The sequence below is a fragment of the Fringilla coelebs genome (assembly GCF_963513975.1).
Source record: "Fringilla coelebs genome assembly, chromosome: 1".
NCBI classification, from domain to species: Eukaryota; Metazoa; Chordata; class Aves; order Passeriformes; family Fringillidae; genus Fringilla; species Fringilla coelebs.
The window spans coordinates 97,474,081-97,496,426 of NC_140028.1; the positions used below are offsets into that span (position 1 = coordinate 97,474,081).

At 43.0% G+C, this 22,346-nt stretch overlaps 1 protein-coding gene across 1 annotated transcript; it reads right to left on the reverse strand.

The window, feature by feature from the left end:
* Positions 1 to 270: 270 nt before the first annotated feature.
* Positions 271 to 21,977, reverse strand: CRTAP (cartilage associated protein). Its single transcript, XM_084211432.1, has 7 exons — positions 21,441 to 21,977; positions 17,641 to 17,790; positions 16,875 to 17,046; positions 14,103 to 14,231; positions 13,024 to 13,169; positions 10,964 to 11,047; positions 271 to 969 (listed from the first exon to the last, which is right to left on the reverse strand). The coding sequence occupies exons 1-7, from the start codon at positions 21,882 to 21,884 to the stop codon at positions 910 to 912; spliced, it is 1,185 nt and encodes a 394-aa protein (XP_084067558.1). The 5' UTR covers positions 21,885 to 21,977; the 3' UTR covers positions 271 to 909.
* Between the last annotated feature and the right edge of the window lie 369 nt (positions 21,978 to 22,346).

Consider the following 22,346-nt stretch of genomic DNA (forward strand, 5'->3'; position numbering starts at 1 on the left):
GGACTCTGCTGTACAGTTAACAAAAAGGACAGGAATTCACATGTAAATATTTTTCATTATTCTACTGAAAATCGCCTCAGTTTCCACCCGTACTTACCTTTGGATGAAAACTATGTGGATAGTCCCACCAGGCTGAAAAAAAACACACAAACTATCTTTTTACAGAAGACAATACTAAATTCATCAATCATCAGTATTTCATACAAGACTGGCACCACCTCAACAGGGACCACAGGCTGTTTCAACAGAAAGAATAAAAACTGGTAGGAAGAAAAAAATACTTTTATTCTCAGTTTCACATAATGGAATTTAATTTAGCTTTCAAGAAAGATCAATGCTGCTTTCAGAATTCTTTAAGCAATGTTTACAAGACCATTAGTTGTGCTTTGTTAAACACCTTATTTCAGCTATTCAAATGCACCTTAATATCTTTCAGGTGCACTGGGATTCATTATCACTTTATTCACCATCACATAAAAAGACATATATAAATAATACAATTCATAGCTCAGAAAGAGGAACTTTTATGTCTTCCATAGTTCATAATCTGACCGAAGTTCTTGAGAATTTAGCTGTACTGCTACAACTTGGTAGAACAGCACTGAAATGAGGAACCTTAGTGTTATGCCAGAGAACAGAAATAGTCTGTTTTGTTGTGTTTGTGTAAGGGAAAGAAAGCTCAAGGGGGAAACTCATGTGCACCAGTTCTGCAGGGTGAAAAGCCATGCTCACAGAAGAGTCAGTGCAGCACGGCAGTGACCTTTCAGGAGTGGATCTTGGGACAAAAGGTGCAGCTCAAAGAAGCACCTTTGAGGTATATCTAACTGGAACTACAGGTGATCAAAAATAATAGCAAGGAGCAATGGTGAGTCTTCACTGCTGTAAAACACTTCCTGGTGGTTTCACTCATCAGGAGTCCTTCTTTTCCTCCACTTCTAACAGCTCATCAAGGAATTCCACAACTTCACCCTAGAAATGATTAAATTTAACAGAAAGAAATTAACCAACAAAACTTACAAAACTTCCCAACAAAACTGGTGGGAAATTTCTGCTATTTTAATTAAAAAATAAACTGTAATAATAGGTGTGCAAATATTTTAAACACCCTCCATGCAGACACTAGTACAACAAACCAGGTAAATGGCCCATACCAGTGTAGCACAAGACTTGCAGTGACACAGACCCTAAAAGGAGAAAATGTTACACACTTCACAGTAAATCCTCCTGTACTTTTACAGGTACTTAAACAGACAATGAAATCTTCAGACTTAGAGAGGGATAAATGTTTAAAGCACCTGTTAAATTAGGAAGTTGTTAGAATACCATAAAACATTTTAAAATTCTGGAAAGCTTCAAAATTCAGAGCCAAAGAGTTTTGCAGAGCTATAACTTTGACTTTGTATGGCTGCTCTAACCTTTTACGTTCCCTGTCACACCCTTCAACACACACCTGCTCCATTTTCAACCACGGATCTTCACAAGCCATGCTTCAATGCAGCAAAAATGTGAAGAACCAGAGATACTAGAATGTTTTCCATACTCCAAAAAAATACACTGGATTTAGATTCAAACCACAAAATTCACAAGCTCCACTCTGCTAACACAGGGCACCAACACAATGTGGCAATCCAACTTTATTTAAACTACTCCTAATACAGTTCTATGTCCTATACCTTTGTAAAGTATCTTCCTGCAGTCCAGCCTGAGTACCCTGGGATGATACAGCTCCGCTGGCTGGAACTTTCTGTTTTGTGAGGGGGGATAGAATGTAAGAAAATAAAGATGGTGCAGAAGGCAGTCTCACACCTGAGGAGCTACAGCTGTGCTAATCCCCAAAGATTAGGAACAGGTCTGACCTTAATAGGCCACAGCTGTGTCCACTAAGAAGAAGAGTGCTACAAAAGAGTGGGTGAGCTGGTTGAGAAGTAAAATGGAGTTTGGTGGCTGTGCTGAGAGTTGGGAGTTGTTGGCTGTGAAGGAAGGAGTCAGTGCTGTGGGAGCTGCCCATGAGAAATCACCGAGAAGGAATGAGAGCTTTGCAATATGATGACAACAGTCTTGTCCACCAAACTACAGCAACTGAGCTAGAACCTTCTGTGATGACTTTCAGCACAAGGTAACACCTTCAGAGGTGGAAAGCAGGTGGTCAACAGCAACTGTGCAGCAGTATCTGGGTCTGGATTGAAGGTACTTGAGACAGTAATTCGTGCTGGACTCAGGTGTTTATTATTTCTTATCACTAAAACTCACTGCTGTGAGTTTGGCAGCTTTTCATTAGAAGGCACAAAATGGCTAACAATCTCTAGTTACAAAGTTTTTTAAGATTAAACTATCCAATTAAGAACTGACACCTGGATTATTTCCCCTTTTAACCCAATAAGTGATCCCACAGAGCCGCAGTTCGGACTTTTCTGCCCAATTACAGAGTGCCACCCAAATCCATGGAGAAGAGGGAAGAAGAAGTATGACTAAGAAGCCCAGGACAACACTCTGTGCCCTCCATCTTGCTTCCATCCACAACATACTAAAAATCCCAAAACCTAAATTTCTCACCAAGTGATACCCCTACACTACTCTCTATAATCTATTTCACACTTTTGTGGATTCCAGTCTATCTTGAAGCCTAGGAAATTTTCTCCATGAATGAGGGTCAAAGTCAGTGCTCCCCTGGGGGTCAGGACACCCCAGAGCAGACAAAGAAATATCCCCAGTGTTCTGGGTTTCCACAGCAGCACCTTGAGCTACTCAAAACTACCTATAGCAGCCCATCTGCTGGCACCCTCAGAAACACAAGTATTTTCTGGTTTGCCTTCCATGCACAGTTCAGAAACACTGCCTGAGAGGGGAGACCCTGTGGGAATACCTGGGCCTATCTTCACTTTTTGATACAACTTAAAGTAGATAGATGCAGATGCTCAATGCTACATTTCCAACCTTTTACTCTAGTAGCTACAACGTTCTGATAAACCTTTCTGTCCTTTCTTAACAGAAACCTATGGTCTAAAAGTCTTATGATGCCATTTAGTTTTTTTCCAAAATAAATTGTCATTTTCTGCTGGAAAACCTGATCACCTCATTCTCACTCTAATATTTAAAATAATGAGAACTTCTACCAGTCATGTTAAAAGCAAGTCCTCCTTGTTTGGATGCTCATTTTCCCTTTACTTCACCACCCATTCCAAGTCTGTGAACTGTATTGGGCTTCTGAGTCTGCTCCATTGAGGTTTACAATCCCAATTACATTTTTAGCACATTTTTGTCTAAATAGTCATTCCTTTGAAAGACAGCATCTTCTAGACACATTCTGAGACTGAAAATTTTACTGTTTTCTATTCTGGTGAGAAAAGGGCATTAAAACTCTGTCAATGAAAACAATAGGAGGAAATAGAGAAATTCTATTTTGAATACAATAATGGTATTATGGATATTGTGATTAAAAAGTACTAACATCACACTTTTAGGAAGTATGACTAGTCAGGAGAGAAATAATGAAACTAAGCAAACAAAAATAAAGCAGGAGGAAAGCTGGCTGAAATAAGTGCTGTTCTTGTTCCCTGCTTCACAGATCCATCTCAGAAGACCACTGAGGTTTTGAAACTGTGAAGTGATTTTAGCAAGTCCTGAAGGATGGCAATTTGTTGTGTTTTGAATTTGTTTAAAAGATTTAAGTATCCAACATATTACAGTCACACTCATCACTAAGACAGAATTTCTTTTTCAGAAGACACGCAACATACAGACAAAATTCAAGTTTTTGATTCCTGGTATGTTTTCAAATCCAGAAACATGAAAGAAATGAAAAAAGATATTTAAATGCAACAATAATAGGGGAAAAAAACCCAAACAAACCTGAAATCTGAAATCTCTAGTGTCTGAAACTGAGCTCTAAAGGAAAACATTGCAGAAGCTACTGTGGTCTAATTAGATGTACTGAGGAATAAGAGAGGTTGAAATATGGCAAAAATATAAAAACAGTTGCTGAAACAATATACATAAAATATGCTGCAATACAACTGAGTAATTGCCTGGATGTTGTTTATTTTGGAAAAGGCAAAAACTCCAGATCAAAGACAAACAAAACCCCAGTTAAAATATTTTTGCCTGTGCCTTCACAATCAAAACACGAAACATTTGCAAGTTGTCACTGGAGAGGTTGGCAGCCCAAAGAAGAGGTGGCAACTCAGCCTCAGAGGAGGCAGGAGATCACATTGTCACACTGGCAGCTGTGACCAGGCCAGCACTGTCCTTGTCCCATCACACTGCACCAGGCACCTAGCACGGCTGGGCTCAGTACTATTCCACAGATGCTCATTCCAGGGAAAGAAGCCTTCTGTCTGCTGATATCTGTTTTTAATCCAGTAATGGTATTATGGATACTGTGGTTAAAAACCATCATGCTGATCTATGCCTGCAGACCTGGAGTCGGAAATGACTCTTTGATCCAATTTACTCCCGCAGTGAGACAGAGTCCCTCCTGTCACCTGCTGTGCTCTTTGGCTCCTCCCTACCTTTACAGGAAGAACATCCCATTTTCCATGGTAAATCGGCTGCAAACCCACCATTCCTTCCCCTGCCAGCCACCCGAGGGCACGAGGGCAGCAGCTCCAAGGCAGGAGCACCAGCAGATGCTCCTGCTCCTGCTCCAGCCCAGTGCTGATGGATGTCAGTGGTGCTGACATCAATCAGCCCCAAGGGCAATGCAGACCTCTGGCTGCCAGGCAGGACATCAGGAGGTGAAGTCTGGATAAGCTTGGGAAGAGAAGGGTTTGCTGCCAGACCAGACCAGGGGTGATAGGCAGGCAGCCCACAAGTGGGAAGTAAATACACACTGCTGGGCTGCTTGGCCAGCTGCAGGGAAGCATTTCCTCCCTGCCCAGCCCTCCTTCCATAGTTGTGTCCTCCAGGTTGGCCAGGTACAGGTTGAGCAGCTCGGTGGCACCCCACAACCTCCCTCCCTGGGCTTCCAGCCTCTTCCCTCTCCCAGTCCAGGGGTGGTCAGCGGAAAGTGGGACTGACAGACCAAGGATGTGTGGGAAAAGATGGAACAGGTATAGCCTGAAATATGAGAGATGTGATATCAAGCAGAAAAAGGGGAATGTTCCCAGACTGGTGTGAGTGGCAGGAGGAATCAGAGAAGCTGGTCTGTCCAACTGGAACCTCTAATTATCTGTTAGATATGCAAAATGAGCACTCTTGGCGTAGATTAACAATGGAACAGAGGCATAGACAGAAAGAACAAGTTGTGTGCCACAGTAATTAATTCAAGAATGTTTTATAGAAAGTATGTGAGTAGGTGGATTATAATAAAAAAATAATTTTAAAACAGAATTCTTGGTCAATTCTGAATAAGCTAACCCAGGCCAGTGAGACTGGGGCACCATCTTATGAGAAGCTAGAGCACCTGAAAAAAAAAAAGACCTAAAAAGGAGAAGACAGCAAAACTCCTCACTTAGTACCTCAGTGTACTGAGTGTTGAAGACCATGATACACATTGGGCCAGGCCCTTCCTTGTGCAACATTAAATGTCACATTCACACTCAGAAAACACAGCTTTTTCAGAGAAACATCTGTACTTTGGAGACTCCCAGCCAACTATTAAAATCAAACAGCAAAGAGGAAGAGCTATGAGTACCTGGCTCTGCTATGGCACACTTGAGGCTGATGGTCCAGCACCAACTTTTCTTTTAACAGCATCATTTAAAAGCAGCAGCAAGCAGCAGTGGCACTGCCCACTGACAGACCAGACACTTTGCCACTGCTTGCAATGATTGCCTTCTGCAAATGCCAGCAATAATCATTCATGGGTCCTTGCCTCCACCCAGAGTCTGTTCTGCCCTTCCTCAGTGTGGACAGGAGTAGTCATGGGACACAATTAGCTTTCTTGTAATGACCCACACTTTCCAATGCAGACCAGCTGATGGCCTCTCCTATAGGGATTCCATACGTACTGCAGTGGGATATCCCATTCCTCAGGGAAGCAGCAGAGAAGATAATAAAAGACAGTGTTCTAGAATTAATTAAGATCCACAGAAAATTATTATTCTGGACATGCTGTTATGTGTGATTACCAGTGAATGAATAGTGAACAGCTTTTATTCTAACTCGTCCAACAAACAGCCTAAAGAGACAACACACAGAGCAGGAAGAATTGGCTGGGTCTTTGTTTCCTCATAACCTATGACCTAAACAGAAAAGTTTTATCTCCCAAAATGTCCCTCAGTTGTCTTTCAGAACAAAAATTCAAATTTTGCTAAAGTTCAAAGACCTCAATGATTGGAAACTTATTCAACAGTGAGAGCAACAGATTTGATTCCCTCTTGTACTGGGTGTAGGTGATCAGGTTGTGGTAGTGAGAAGGGTGGCCTCTAGGTGAGGATCTGTAATTAATTATTGTCCTGTAACTGCCCTAGTAAGTAATAGGAGTGGTCACAATGATTAGGTTATGAAAACCAGCAGATTTTGCTCAAGAACAAATAATCCCCCTGCAAGAGTGAAGACAAAGGATTGATATGGATGACTGTGGAGGACATTTGCTCCATGGACCTGACAGAGCCTGCACATACACACACAACAAAGCCCACTGGCCAGTAATGTTTTGGAGAGGGAAAACATTATTTCAGGGTAACAGTAAGGCATGTGTCAATGAGTGGCTCAGCCTGAAAGGTTTATTCAGCCTTCAACCAAGAGAAAGTTTCTTGATCTAACCTTCAGTTAAAATCTGAGAGTTAACTGTAACCACCTCAAAGCCCTGCCAGAACTTCCATGAGCTGTACAGTCCAGGCTGGACATTCCTCACATTCTAGCTGGGGAAAATTCAAGAAAATCCTTCAATTCTTTGTGCAGAAAAATTATTTGACCCTTAACTTATTTCTTTTTCAGAAACTTAGTCCCCAGTGTGACCAACTGCCACATGCTTATAGGGCTTTTTTTTTTCTTCAATATTAAGAGAGCTTAGTTGTTTTTTACATGACTATTAACTACTTTCTCAAAAATTTTTCCATTTCATTTCAATGATATATTCTGAACCTTTAACTGTTTTTTTCCCATATATTATGGGAGACTACAGTACGCTCCAGTTATTACAGTAGTATTTTACAGTAAACCAGTAAATGTGCTTTCCTTTTAACTTACTTATAAAGCCTATAAAACATGAGTCAACCCAATTTCAGAGGGACTTCAGCATTGCTCCAATTGCACTGAAAGCAGGAGCCTTCCAGAGGCCCTGTTCCTGAGCTCTCCTTATGCTCTCTTGCCTGCTTTATGTTGCATGCAGCAGTGTAAGAGAATCTGAGCAGCAGAAGTTCCTCCTGGTGCCAGGACCTGCAGCTTGGGGCCATCCATTTGAGCCCAACCACGCTGGCAGCTTCCCATGCAGAGTGGCTTAAATGGGAGGAGGAAGCCCTTGGACCAAGATACACATCCAGCAGGGCAGAAGCAAGAGGAGAAAGCAGAAAGACCCAGCCATACAGGAAGAATCTCCACTAGAAAATGATGATGGGAAGAAAAGAAAACCAACCTCATCTTCTTTTTCCTTAAAAAAGTGTGTGCTGAACAGGGACCATAACACTGCCCATTAGCTGACAACTCTCTCTGGAACAGCTGCCACCAGCTCTTCTCAGGGCAGCAGTGCTGCTGGAGCTGTGCTGGGCTGAGGTCACAGGCAGGGCAGGGTTTACAGCACTTAAAACTCACTGTTACAAGCACACTCGTGTAAATCATTTGCACATATGCAAGGAGTGAGTTAATAAAGCTCAAAGTGTGTAGACAGCAATTCCCAAACAGAAAAATAGGCTGAATTCAGATTACTACTTGCTATCAGTACTCCACTGTGTTTTGATGCTATTCCATATGTCCTCTTTCCACCAGTCACATTCATTCAGTACTTCTTCTCCTTCCTTGCATTACATGGATGTGATGAAACACAGAGCGTTTTAATTTCAGCCACTACACAAATGGAACACACACTATACACAAATAAAAAGAAAGATGTCCAAAAAAAGTGGGTCAAAGCTGCCAACAGCTTTTCACCTACTGATTAAGTACTGAAAGAAAAATCACATTGTAGGCTCATCCCCACCAAATATTTGTGGTTCTTAATTTAGAACAGCTAAGTAGCTATCTCCCCCCCCAGAAAATTCCATAAGAACACTGATTTTACGGGCCAAAAATATGTCTCATACAATTAGTGTGGTGCTAGAGTTACATCTACTAGCTGAGTGTCTGGCTCTTAACAGCATCTCAGTTTGCCACTTAAATCTGTGCAGTACCAGGAGCTGTATCCACGATAGCCTTGATGCATTACACATCTGAACAGAAATCAAGAAGCTTGTCTATCCATGGCTAACCAAGATGACAACACTGAAATGTTCTTTCAACTTCCCTGTGGAAAACCGCAAGGATATTTAAGAATAATTACTTTTTCTTAAAAGTAATTTGCAGCTAGCTGGCGCTAATATTCTGTCACCTCTGCTGTGTTAAATGTTTGAATTAAGAGTTTTTCATTTCCTTGTGGAAAAACATTAATAGAGTAACACAAGCAGGACAGTAATTCTTGTAGTAACATATGCAAAAATCATTACTGCCTGTTCCAGCCTCTGCAATTACTGCTGTGTGTTCCTGAAGAAGCCAAATGTTTTCACTTGCTTTGCTAAAGGGATTTAGAAAGACACAGGGATGATCTGGGCTACAGGAGCATTGAGAAGTCTGGATAAAATGAGATTCTCCACTTGAAAATAATGACACTCACAGAGGAAGTGATCCTCTTGCCACATCAATCCTTTTGCTTCCATCAAGGGAAAAAGAATTATTTTTTTCCTGCAGATTATCTTGCAGGCTATCTTACCAGCCCACGAGAAACTCCACAAACAGCAAACATGGACCACAGAAACTCACAGCAAGTATGGCCTATGGCCCAAGGAGCACATGGTTTAAATAAACAGAGTGCACTTAGAAGAGAGCTTGTCTCCATCCTTAACAATTTTTAATAAAGTTTTTACTGTAATGCCTTATCTGGGGTTTTCATCAGTTTTCAACATTCCTATGGAACAAACTTTTCTATCCGTGCCAGGAGAAATATTAAACAAAATAAAAAATTCCACTTTTACTACCAGGTCCTGCCCATAGAGCAGAAACTGCAAGGTAGTGGTTTTACCTCTGTGCTATTCCTGCTCTGTCTGCACCCCCTGGAAGTCTCCTGCAGCCAAAGACAAGCTCTGGTAGCCAGGGATTTATGAGTTCATTACCAAAAGCCAGAGGCGTGGACAGCCTCCTTTCCCCACAGGTTTTTGGGCCCTAGCAAGGGAGGGCAGAGAAGCCCTTCAGCTTTTCCCCTGCGAAGAAGAATGGTAACTTTCCTGAACAAAGAGAGTGTGAGCAGGGGTATCTGCAGCATAAGCAGGCCCAGTAATTTTGCTTGATAAATCCAAACATATAATCCAGTGTAATGTGACTTCCTTGACAGCCCAGAAGTTTAACTGAGGTTTACACTGCACCACCCTCCTGCAGATTGCAAGGTCATTTGTAATTGCCCTGGTGAAAGGGGCTACAGGAATGAAAGCCAGCAACTGAATATTTGTTTATTCTGCACACAGTGCTGGAGACTGAAGATTGTTCTGTAACTCCTTCTTCTAACAACATATGGGGGAAACCCTCAAAAAGGACTTCTTCACCCCCCCTACTTAATTCTTCACCCCCCTACTCATCCCTGGGTTTTGAAGCAGCAGATAGGAAAGAAGGAAAAAAAATACAATAAAGTTGATGCTTAACATAAGAAAACATCATGGACAAAGCACAAACCAACAAGGGCATATAAAAAGTGCTCAGGTATTTCACACCTGGATGAAAATCCATACAGACTAGTCCTCATCTAAGCCTAACCTTAAAGCAAGCTTATTAAACTGTCTTTCAGGGGGTTTTATCCCAATGGAAAGTCTTCCTGAAGTCTGGTAACCCTGCAATGGAATTTTACACAGAGTTGTTTTCAGATCACAAGAATACTGAAGGCAGCACAGACATTACTTCTCTGCTGTAAAAGATTCTCACTCCCTATGTGTTGGACAACAAAAATTGCAAAGGTGTTTTCATTTTTTAACATAAACCATCTTCTAATCATCTTTCTAATTAGAAAAGACCTCGGCAGTGCTCATTAGAGATACCCTTGCCCCATGTCACAACTGAGCACAGCTCTTACTTTGTCAATGCCAGCAACATTTCATCATTTGAAGATTTTGCTAAACCTCTAAATGAAAGGACTCAAAAACAAAGCAAAAGGCAACCCAAAACCTCCCATGAATTATACTTTAATTTCAGTTGCGGAAGGAAATGCCCTTTCAAGAATTAAACTACTTTTCTTGCACCGAAATAAAAAAATCCCTCTTACATATTTTCCAGTGTAAATAGTAGTCATTACATGTTATTTGACTATGAATTCCAACCATCTAAAAAGCATTACTGGGTGACCAAAATGCCACTGAGCAGAAAAAAATAACAGATAACAAGACTTCCTTTGGACAAAAACTACAATTTAGGCGGTTACTTCTGGACAAAATTGTAAGGACCTTTAAATCTAATTTAAATAACATTTTAGAGAAAAAAAAACCACACCCCTCCCACCCCCCCCAAACACCAAACCCAGAAAAACATTTGGTTTAAATATATATGCACCATTTCTCTGCCCCCTGGTGTTACAACTCAAAAACTGGGTTTCCTTTTTTTTCTGTGGGCTCAGTGCATTATATATTTACCTTTGTGTTAATTCTGTCCATGTTTTTTTAAAGGGTACATGATGTTCTTTGAGTTTGTTCTTATATTCCACTTACTAAACGAAAATTCATTACAAATTGGTCGTGGTTACAAGAAGATTTTTCCATATTAGTGAAATCCTGGAATTACAGCTATGTATCATCTTCACTTTAAACATGATTGCTGCTTTTTTTGACCCTGATTTCATTTCTGGAAAACTCACCTCATCATCATCCATCAGATGTTCCTTGGCAAATTCGTACATTTCCAGCTGCAGTGTGGTAATGTTGTGGTATCGAACTGCCTCCTATCAAAAAAACCCCAAATTTCTGTTACTTTAGGGCAGCAAGACAGGTGAGTGCCATCACACACCTCCTGAAACCATCCCAGAGAGGCCACACCCAGACCTGGCAAAGGCAGATCCCAGGCAGGGCTCACAGTGCTTGAGAAAGGAAAGACAAACCAGCAAAGAGAATATTCCAAACTCTTCGGTGGATCTTCCTAAGCACAGGCTTCCTCACTGCAAGAACAAAGCACTCTCCTCCTCCTCATGTTTCAAAGCACTGGCGAGCCCGGGAATAAGGAATGAGACTGCCAGGGCTGAGCAGCAGCCTGTGCCTGCATTCCAGTGGGCTTTGGACAGCAGGAAGCCTCTGTCTCCCTGCGCTGGCGTAGGGCAGCAGGCAGTTCTGGGAAAGAGACACACTGAGCTGTTTTGCATGATAATGACTCACCAGCCCAGCCTGAGCCTGGGCTAGGGAAACTCTGCCAGGTCACTCACCTGTCCCTCCCACTGCCCCGGACAGCTCAGGGTAGCTCAGTCTCACATTTGTGAGTGCCAGCTGCCATCTACTTTGATTATTCCATTTAACTCCTTTTGGGGAAGAAAACAGGAGACTTCTTCTTTCACAAGAACATCTAAAGATTAGTGCCAGAGCCAAATGCTGCTGTCACCCCATTACCACTTCTAGAAAATAAACCAGAGGCATTATGGTTTTTGAGCAAGTGATTAGGACAGCAAGCAACTTCTGTTTATAGCTACGTAGATCAAAGTACAAGAAAATACAGCTGTGTGCATTTAATATTTTGTATTTTAAAATCAAATTATCTGCAGTCCCCAGCTCCAGAAGTTATCAATGAAACATTCAGAGTGCATGTGTAGGGCCCTTGTTCTGCCCTCTCTGCACTCGTATGCCAAAAGTGTTTGCGGTCTGCAGTTTCACACTGTTGCTACCCCTCACTCCCACCACCACCAGACATTGTCTCCAACATGGTTACAAAGCACCATTCTGCTCCCAAAAGCAGTGACAAAGGAGCAGTCCCCTTCCCCTGTGAGCTCAGACTTGCTGCTGCTGCCTGGAAGGACCAAATGCATTTTTGTGCCTTTTGTCTCAGCTGGCCCTGCAGGGCAGGCCTGGGCTCCCACTGTGCCAGTGAAGTGTGTGCTCTAAGAGGCATGACTAGAAGGCACTAAGTTTAATTTGGGGAACATGTATGGCTAATGACTAACTAGTTGTACAGCCCATAAGACTGATGCCTAAGCAGTTGGTGAATGTCACAATTTAGCTGCATGACTCAAATACTGGTAACAAGAAACATTAGAAAATCCAATTTGATGTCACAGTCCAGGCTGCAAAATTTCCTTGGACACGGAAATTTAAGAGCAGCATGGAAACCCATTTTTAAAATAGCTTTCCAAAGCCAGATGACAACTATTGCTGGATGGACTGGTGTCTTCTTTGCAGCAAGCATTTTAATTTAGATAATTAGATGAAATGCAGTCCTGAGCCTCTTTCCATCCTCATCCACCCAACTGTCTTCTAAATGGAGTAAGTGGAAAGTCAGTTTAGCTGGAGTTACCATATTCAGACACATTCCAATGCCCACAGAACCTGAAATAACAAGCGAGTGGGCAACTGTGTGTTGGCAAATAATGATTCACAAAAGCCTGAATGTCACTCAGAGATTTCATCGTCAGAGATTGCAGGGGCCAGCTGCTTTTTTTTGTAGAGGCACATAAAGACATAAATATGTCCAAATGTCAGAGAAGCACCAGCATGAGGTTACTTCTCATGATATATTATATGCTATCGTAGCATATTTCAACAGAAAGGGAAGAGTTACAATGGCCCTCACTGTTTACATGACACACTGCACCTCTGTGTACAACCTTCTATATGGCTTTAATAAAACTCCAGAACCAGAAGATATCTCACATTTTCCCACTGAATTTCAGAGAAATATTTGAATGTGTCTAGAAGGCATTTTAGGTAATCCACCTACCGATCTGGGCTGAAAATCCTCCTCTTTAAGTCCCCATTTGTCTTTGTGGTACTGGTAATAGACCATGTTCTGTTTCATGACTTCATCTTTCTCGTCAAACAGAAGGTAACTGGCAGCACAAGAAGCTGCATTCTTCATGTCATTCACTAATTGATAAACACACACCAAAAAAATCCAGGTAAGGTAAATGAACAAATTCCTGCTATTATCTAAGCTCTGGAAAACTCGAATGGAAATGTAGCCCATTCTCTACCTCCTCACCAGCTGCATAGAGGAAAAGAAAATTGCTCCCCAGAAACTGTATGCTATTTTTGCTCTGAAACACATAAGGCCATGATTCAAAAATCAACTCATCATCAACCTCTGATGGTTTTCTATGAAAACCCTCACCAAATGTTCCTCCCAGGTATCCCAGTATCAGCACACAGCTTGGTGAAACGCACTGGGGCATTTATTCAAAAAACAATAGCAACAAAAATATATTAAACCCCTCCCTACTTCTCTGTACTGGGACTGATAAAGAGGGAAGAGTCAGGGTGTAAAGTGTGTAGTCAAACAACACAAGCAAGCGTCGTTAATTGCTTGATGCTGCATGGCTGATGTTTCTTCCCTTTGATATTGGAGCCTGCAGAGCAGCTGTAAGGGCCACTTGTGTTCTTTACAGCTCCTCAAGAAACCACAACTTTCACTGATTAATTTACCTATCAAACGTGTGACCACTGAGCAATGGTTACTACAATTTCTTTTAAGTGGTCCCCTCTTTCTTCAAAATCCATTTAGCCCCATTCTAACAGGATGATAAGAATCCACTAGGAAAAAGCAAAAAAAAAACCCAAACAAATACTCTGTACATTTGTCCGTGGAAGAAATTCTGTCCCATGTCTGTTAACTACAGTGATAACAGGGAGCAAAAGACACCAGGAAACTTGGGTTCCTGTCCCAGAACAGTTTAAAATGCAGATTCTGGAGAGCACTACTTACATTCTAAAGCATAAAATTAGAGGGAAAAGATTATGAATGAAATCTGTCCCACATCATCCAACATCAGTGTTATTTAAGGACAAAGAACTAATACTTACATTTATAATATGCAAACTGCAAGTAATGGTACATGGTGGCCACAAATTTCTCAACGACAAAGCCTCCTATAATGGGTGTCAGATTGCTCTCACACTGCACTTTGCATGCAAGGACCTCAATATAATGGTCTGGAAGGAAGAAAACGGCAACAGAGGATATGGATAGCACAGAGCAAATTGCAATAATCACTCCCATTAGTCACTCATTAAAATCTGGCCTTATAATGCTCTCCTGGGTCCCGTGCATCTGGCTCTTGCTGCTTGGAAGTATTGAGAATCCACAACTCCATCTGAAGCATGAATCAAGCGCGTTGGTACTGTAAAAATCTGCGTGGCTGACTTTAAAGGCATCAGAGCTGGAATTCCAGAGAGCTGAGCACTTGGGTTTCACTGACACCTACAGGCAGCACTGCATTATTGTCCTGGCTGTAAACTCCACAGTGCTTTCTTTCCTTTTCCAAATTTTGCAAACCTTGGCAATTTCATTGCATTATTGCACAAATAAGATCCCCGTGGTGCTGAGTACACAAATAGATACAGCAGGTGATTGCAAATTAAACCTCCAGAGGTGGTTGCATTATGGGCCCAGAGTTTGGATGTGTTAAGGGAGAAGAAAGAGGAGAATATGCTGCTCACCACAGAAGAATTTTCAGCCAGGAACAAGCTTATCCAGTCTAAAAATTGCTTTCTATCTATCTATCTATCTATCTATCTATCTATCTATCTATCTATCTATAATATTACATTATATTATATTATATTATATTATATTATATTATATTATATTATATTATATTATATTATATTATATTATATTATATTATATTATATTATATTATATTATATTATATTATATTATATTATATTATATTATATTATATTATATTATATATTTTGTATAATTTATATATATATATATATATATATATATATATATATATATATATATATAATGCAATATAGGACTATAGGTGATTTTATCTTCAAGAAAATCTTCCAGCAAAAAATTTCAAGCATTTTCCGAATATATCACATTCATCAACAGCACAGAAAATAAATATTTTAAAGTCTTAGTTTCCCTGTTAGCCACATTTGGCAGGTGAAAGCATGTTAGCTAAGCTTGTGCAGCAAATTTCTGACCAAGACAAAAGAACACTTTTCATCCCTGACAACTCCTAACATGAAGAACACTGAGATGAACTAAATATAACTGCAGAAACTAACTAAAAATAACTGGCCAAATGAAATTCCCAGATCCATCTTTTACAAGAGCAGTGGAATCTCCAGACACAGTAGTGTTCAATTCCAGGCAGCAGTTAAAGCCAGAGTCCCTCAGTGAAGTGATCCCACGCAATGAGGGCAGCTGGCTTCCTAACACAACTCCCTGCTCAGTGATAAACACATACCTATTCCTGCTCAGTGATAAATACAGACCTAGTGCAAGACCCAAATACTTCTGGTTGACACTTACTGCTACATCTGTTTCCTGCAGACCCCTGGAGGCAGAATATCTCTCCCTGGAACAGGAGCACGATTCAGCCCGGGCAGTACAAATAAATTTGAGTGTTCTTATCTCAAGAGTGAAATACTTGAAATGCATGAGCTTGGCCATGGTGACATCAGGCAGTAATTCCTACCTTTCCATCCCATCAGTATTGCTGGGAATTGTCCTTCCCCTCCAAGGAGGAAGAGGGAGGGTGATAGTAAGTGTCAATCACAGCTAAGCATAGACACTAGTGCTTACAGTGGCTTGGGAATTGTCCTGATGTCAGAGCTCTGATCCACTGGGGAAGAAAGTCTGTGTTTCTGGCTTCACCTCCAGCAATTTCTGCTTCACTCTGTATTTTTTATCCTAGACCTCTGCATGTTTTGCCCAAGAGCAAGTCAAGGCTTGAGAAATCGCCTGCAAAAGGTATTCCATGTCTGCTGCTCTGGTGGATACCAGCTGCACACCGTGAGAAACTGAAGCTGCTCATGTATAAACATACTTCACAAAAGCTTGCCCTCACCAAGACATATTATGGCTTCAGGACAAAAAGCTGGAATGTTTTTCCTTAGAGTGACTTAAAATATAAAAAGCGCAAGAGAATTCCTAAGTTTATTGAGAAAACATGCAGGTGTTCTCCACAAAAATATTGCCAACGACACTGAGATGTCAGAGCACTGGAGAAATTGCATGCTTCTTTCACTGCCAAAGAGCATAGGAAATGTGCATGTGCCATTTTAACAACAATCAAAAAAGTTGATGTCCCTTTTCCTTTGAAAGCAATGGATTTTTTTTTTTTTGGCTATACACACAAAATACAGATTTTACCTACTAGTAAAACTCTAATGCAGGAAAGATTAAAAATAGCCAACAGAACCTTGTCATACTTATGAGAAGGGAGCTGCAGATCACTAGACCTACACAAACCACAAAGCTGATGGCAAAGGCAGGCTGACTAACCACTGAGCCTCAAAGTGATACTGAAATGATGGTCAAGAGACCTGGTGGATGACCACTGCTACCCAGACGGGGCAGTTGCTATTTACTGTTCTACCTCTGACACAGAACTTCCATGCTAATGTAAGATCTCTGTTCCAGTTTCCTGATAGACTTTATTTATGTTACTGAGAGCAAAAGAGTAAACCAGAATTCAAACAGTTTTCAGTGAATCTAATAAACTCCTATTGGCCTAAACTGAGGAACAGGACTTGGGTAACCAATCCTATGAATAGACTGAAATGCACTTTGGGGACATCTTTCCTTCCTGTTTCAAGGTGCCCACTCACCTGCAATGGAAAGATAGAAGTCTTTAAAATCCGTGATCTCTCGGGAGCCTTCGCAGGCTGCTATGCAGTCGTCGTAGGCTTTGAAGAAATCGGGCAGAGCCAGTTCCATGTCGGAGATGGACGTGCGCCAGTTGTCCCCGTTGTACGCTCTCACCGCCCTGACAAAGAGAGTCTGAAAAATTGGCAGCAGTGAACCAGCGGTAACTGACCCGTGAGAAGGGCTGTGTAAACTCAAGTACAGCAAATGATGTCCCCACATTTCTGGATGAGCTGCTCTCCAGATGATGTGAGAACAAACACAGGAGACTAATGGATTTTAGCAGGTATTTCCTGGAGAGCAGAGTACGTAATTCCATTTCCACTCAGAAGAAAAGCCTGCTGGAGAGAAGCAACGGTGTGAGTCTGGAGTGCAGGCTGTGACAGAGATTTTCAATGGAATCTCAAAGCCAAGTGTCTGAGCTATTTTCAGCTGTGCCACTACAGCACTCATGGATGTGGATAACTAAGCACCTGCTTAGCTCCAGCAGTGTAGCAGCTTTCAGGTGCGCCACTCTCTGATTTGCTGTGACTCATTTATGGAACAATGAAGCGCAGGAGAGGTGAGAATTACTGAATGCACCAAAAAGGCAGAACAAAGATCACTGAGGTGACAAAAAGAGACTAAGAACTGAGAACAAATAAGCAAATGAGATCCCTGAATCTCACCCAATAAGAGGCGTAATAGAACAGTTGCAAAAGAGCAGACTCTCCCAAATAACAAGCATACCTCATAAGGCTTTATCTCCAAGTCTTTAATATGCTCCTCAGCATCAGGTATGCTCTTATAGTAGGCCATATTTCTTTGCATCATTTCATCATCTGGATGCTTCAGAAGAAATGTGTGAGCTGCTGCAATAGCTTTTGGAAGATTATTAGCCTAAACAGGGATAGGGAAAAGAAGGTGTTAAAAAAAAAAGATTACCTGGAGAAAACAAAACAAAACAGTTCAAAGGTTCCCAGTTTTCTCAATGATTTTTCCTGCATTCTCTCTACTCACAAACTTACTTCTACTGAGAGCACAGTCTCAGCAGATACAATTGTACAGTAAAACTGATATAATTCCTCTCAGTTTTGCTCCTAGCAGAGTGTGAACAATTTAACTTAGAAGTCTCTCATTTTTGCAGATAGAATAGATGATTGTTGTAAATCAAAAAGATTAGGTTTTATCCCTTGCCCCTCCCCTGTTCACAGAGCTAAGGCAAAATACCAGGGCTCCTGGGAGGGATTAATCTCACAGCAAGTACTGATGCTAACCTATGGATAGTAGCTGGGAGTCATTACCGTTTGTATGTGTTCATGCCACTTATTTGCCTAGCAGCACAGAGAACATTATTACAATAATATATCTTCCTGGTGGCATTACAAAGTTAGATCATACTGCAGAGACTTGGTCAAAAACTGTGTCCTAAAGCAACTTTCCGAGCCCATTTTTAAATTAACTTTAATCCCTGTTAGATATACTTTGTGACGTGTGCATTTCTCATTTACAACTGCATGCTCCAAACACGTATGTACTTCTGTATGCATGCCATTTATGATTTCTGAAAATTTTATTTTTATATATATATATATATATATATATATATATATATATATACACACACATGCATATTTTCATAAATTATATAGTATATATGCACATATTTAGGAAGAGTGAGAGAGAAAGCAAAAGTCTGGGGTATTTGTGAACTGTTAAAACCCCTTTTCCAGGCTGTTCAGTGTATTGATGTACTGATACTGAAATGATGGTCAAGAGACCTGGCTGGATGACCACTGCTACCCAGATGGGGCAGTTGCTTTTACACCTCTCTGTTACTCTGACACAGAACTTCCATGCTAATGTAAGATCTCTGTTCCGATTTCCTGATAGACTTTATTTATGTTACTGACGAGAGCAAAAAAGTAAACCAGAATTCACACAGTGTTCAGTGAATCTGATAAACTCCTACAGTACCCTACTCACATGTGAAACAGCTTCTGGCAGCACACGTTTGAAGCCACGAGCAAGAATGACAGTGTGCACACACACCCTTCTGCTCACACCCATAAAAGGTGCCCTTTCATTTTGGAAAGGAACCTGAGAGACGGCTGCACAGGAGCAAAACTTCCACCCATGCACTGCTGCTGTGCTGCTAGGAGTGTCCCAGCACCGGAGCTCTGCCAGCTGCCCTTCCTGGCTGTCCCAAAACTACGTGTTTCCAGTCCGCCCCGACCATGCTAAATGCAAAGGGAAATCTCAGCAGCACTTTCGTCAAATGCCTGGTTTCTTCTGCGCTGCAGCTGTAAACTTGCTTCTTTGGTAGGCTGACAAGCCTCATTTTTACCTAGGTCTATGATTCACTCTTGGTTTTAATTTTCACCTCTTAGGGAAAAAAAAAAATAAAAAAAGGTTTTGTAGAAACACACTCCTAAGTGAACTCAGTGGCTCTGAGAAAGCTCCCTCCAGAGGAGCAAGCAGCAGCGCAGGAACAGCTACTCCCAGAATCTTACAACGTGGCAGATTTCTCTGTGGAGCCCACCTGAATACACACACGGTCACTCTAAAAAATTACATAAAGCATTTCCCTCCCGCTTCTTCCTCTACTATAAACACTGCTTGAGGGGGCGGAGGGGTGGAGGAAAGGACATTCCTTTCATAGAAACCACCAGCCAGGAAAAAGCCCTTTGCAGGCAGCAGTTTATAGCTCTAGAAGGCCCATTTAGAACTCCCCGAGAAGGATAAGGGCTCAGAGCTGAACTACAAATCCAGTATGAAACACAATATAAACAACAGACACTAAAGGCAAAACCACCAAACTACTACTCCAACTTAATGCAGATGTGATTGAAAAAAGAGTTAAAAGCGAGGGGGAGGGATTCCTCCAATTTCCCTCTCACACTCCTACCTGGCAGTTACTTGACTGCATTCAAAATGATAAGAAGAAATTATATTTGGTGTTATCTGTACAGTACAAACTTGGTACGTGCCACGAGGGGGGAATTAATCGTTAAATTAAGATAAGAAGAGGAAACAGTTGTGGTGATGTCATTTCGGTATCCATATATGGCTTGGAGAATTTGAGGAATTCCTGCTCTCTCAGTTAAAAGAAAAGGCAGAGGCTGAAATGTACCAAGTTCTTTTGTAGGGTCTTAGGGAAGGCATTAGACACCAGTGTGATGCTGCGCATGTGGGTGCTGTTCTGGTTTCATGAGAACCCATTTCCCTGCGAGTGTTTGGAAAAACTGCTGAGGAAACAGCACTCCTAAAAACAGGGCACAGCAGCAGTTTAGAAGATGTGTGTTTGCAAGAGGCAATCTCAAAATAATGCACAAGCATACAACCCTATGTAATGTATACTGGGATATGCTGGGAGTGAATCCCTAAAAGTGAAAACAATCTAACCAAAGAGCTCAGCTTGTTTCCTCCCCACAGAGAGGCCCTGTGAATCTCAAATGCAAATAACTGCAGTATCTGAGAGGCTGGCAGGAGGGATGGACCTTGATATCGAGAACAGAAGGTGAGGATGAGAAGGGAGGAAATATTCAATTAGATCCTTGACAGAAGAATGATAAGAAGCTAGGAAAACAGGACGAAATCTCTTAAGAGAGAAGTGTGTCCCCAGCCTTGGCTGACCCAAGAGCAAAAGGTAAATACCATTCCAGGGCTAGCATTACAGTGTCCCACTTCTGCAGCCAATTTTTGCTTCGCTCCTTCTTGCAGCTGTAATGAAACTGGAGTTTTCCAGGCATGAGGCTATCTGCAAGTCACAGGCTGGGGGCTGCTGCACTTGAAAGAACCGGACCAGAAACGAGCAAGTGAAGAAGGTGGACACGCTGAAGGAGAAGAAGTAGTGAAGATCGTTTGCAATAGCAGAGCTGTGACATGAAGAGTCTGAAAAAGGTTCCAGAGAAGGTTAGAAAGAAAGGCAGATGGAAAGATGGAAAGAGAAGGGAAGGAATGAAACAGCTACTGGACACAGAGGCAGCGTCCAGTGGCCAGACATCTAGGAAGAACTGGAAGGGCTGATTCTAGGGGATGTGCTGGATAACTTGTAAAAAACGGGTGAAGAGCGAGCTGGATGGTATGTGGGTAAGCAGGGGGAAAGACAAGGCACAGGCTAATCCCACTGTGGGCTACGGGAGTGGGAGAAAACAACTGAAAGGTTTGTCAAGGAGAGAATTACAGCGTAGGGTTGGCAGCCTAGGGGGACAAGGAAGAAATGGAGGTGAGGCAGATGAGAACTGGTGCAGAGGAGGAGGTGATGGGGGATGAGGTTGTGGCCCAGAGTAACCCGCTCCGAGGGCCAGGTGAGAGGTCGGCATGACAGGAGTTTTTCCTAGCATTGGGTGCACGAGGTATCTGGTCGTCGAGGCTGTCCTGGGACACACCAGGACACCACGACACCGACAGGCGCGCTGGGGGCGCCTGGAGGGCGGCACCGCACCCGGCGAGACTTAGAGAGCTTCCGACACAGGCGGGGGGAGCGGAGGCAGGGCAGAGCGATGGGAGGAGAAAGGAGGAGGGATCAAGGAGAGGCGGGGGCTCACCTTGAAGTAGGCGAACTGCAGGTACTTGTAGGGCTCGCGGCGCTGGAACTCCTCGAGCAGTTCGCGGCCGGGCTGCGCCTGTCGGAAGGCGGGCAGCCCCTGCTTGCAGCGCCGCAGGCACTGCGCCCGCCGCAGCACCCCGGACAGGAGGCGCAGCTCCTGCAGCGCCGCGCTGCGGGGCGCGGGGGGCGGCGGCGGCGCGGCCGCGCTGCAGTTGCGGTGGCAGAACGCCTCGCTGTCGCGCAGCAGGCGGTACAGCCGCATGCTGACCTCCAGGTAGCTGACGCTCTCGGGCCAGTTCTCGGTGCTGTACTGGTCCAGCCCGTAGCGATAGGCCGACTCCAGCGGCATCAGCTCGTCCCGCGGGAAGCTGCGGAAGCTGTAGCGCTCGTACTGCGCCCCCGCCGCCGCCAGCAGCGCCGCCAGCAGCGCCGCCACCCACATGGCTGCGCCTCCGCCACCGCACAGCACAGCACAGCACCACGTCGCTGCCGCCGCCGGCGGGGCGCAGGGCCGGGAGAGGCGGTGCGGGGCCGGGAGGAGGGAAGGGAGAAGCGGGCGAGGGCAGGGCAGAGGCGGGCCCGGCGGCGGGGCGGAGGCAGGGGCGGCCCCGGGGAGGGAGCGCGGCCGCGGCGGGGCGGGCGCAGCGCCGGCTCCTGCGGCCGCACGCCCGCGGGGCTGCTGCCGGCCCGAGCCGGAGCCGGAGCTAGTGCGGAGCCGCGTCTGCTAGGAAACTTTTCCTTAATGTGTTTTCCCGGTGTCCGTGAGAATTGGGGTTTTTTTGCCGTCCACAATTTAAGGTTTTTTTTTTTTTAAGATATGTTCTGTGAAAAACGCCAATCGCTTGTTTTTAAAACTTTAAAAGTTTAATAGTAATAAAGTGGTTATAAAAATAGCAAAATAATT

Coding starts and splice junctions, on each gene's coding strand:
- CRTAP (XM_084211432.1), bottom strand. CDS start 21,884: ATGTGGGTGGCGGCGCTGCTGGCGGCGCTGCTGGCGGCGGCGGGGGCG. Junction 17,791..21,440: donor TGCAGTTCGCCTACTTCAAG/GTGAGCCCCCGC, acceptor ATCCCTGTTTAG/GCTAATAATCTTCCAAAAGC. Junction 13,170..14,102: donor GCAGTTTGCATATTATAAAT/GTAAGTATTAGT, acceptor TTTATCAATTAG/TGAATGACATGAAGAATGCA.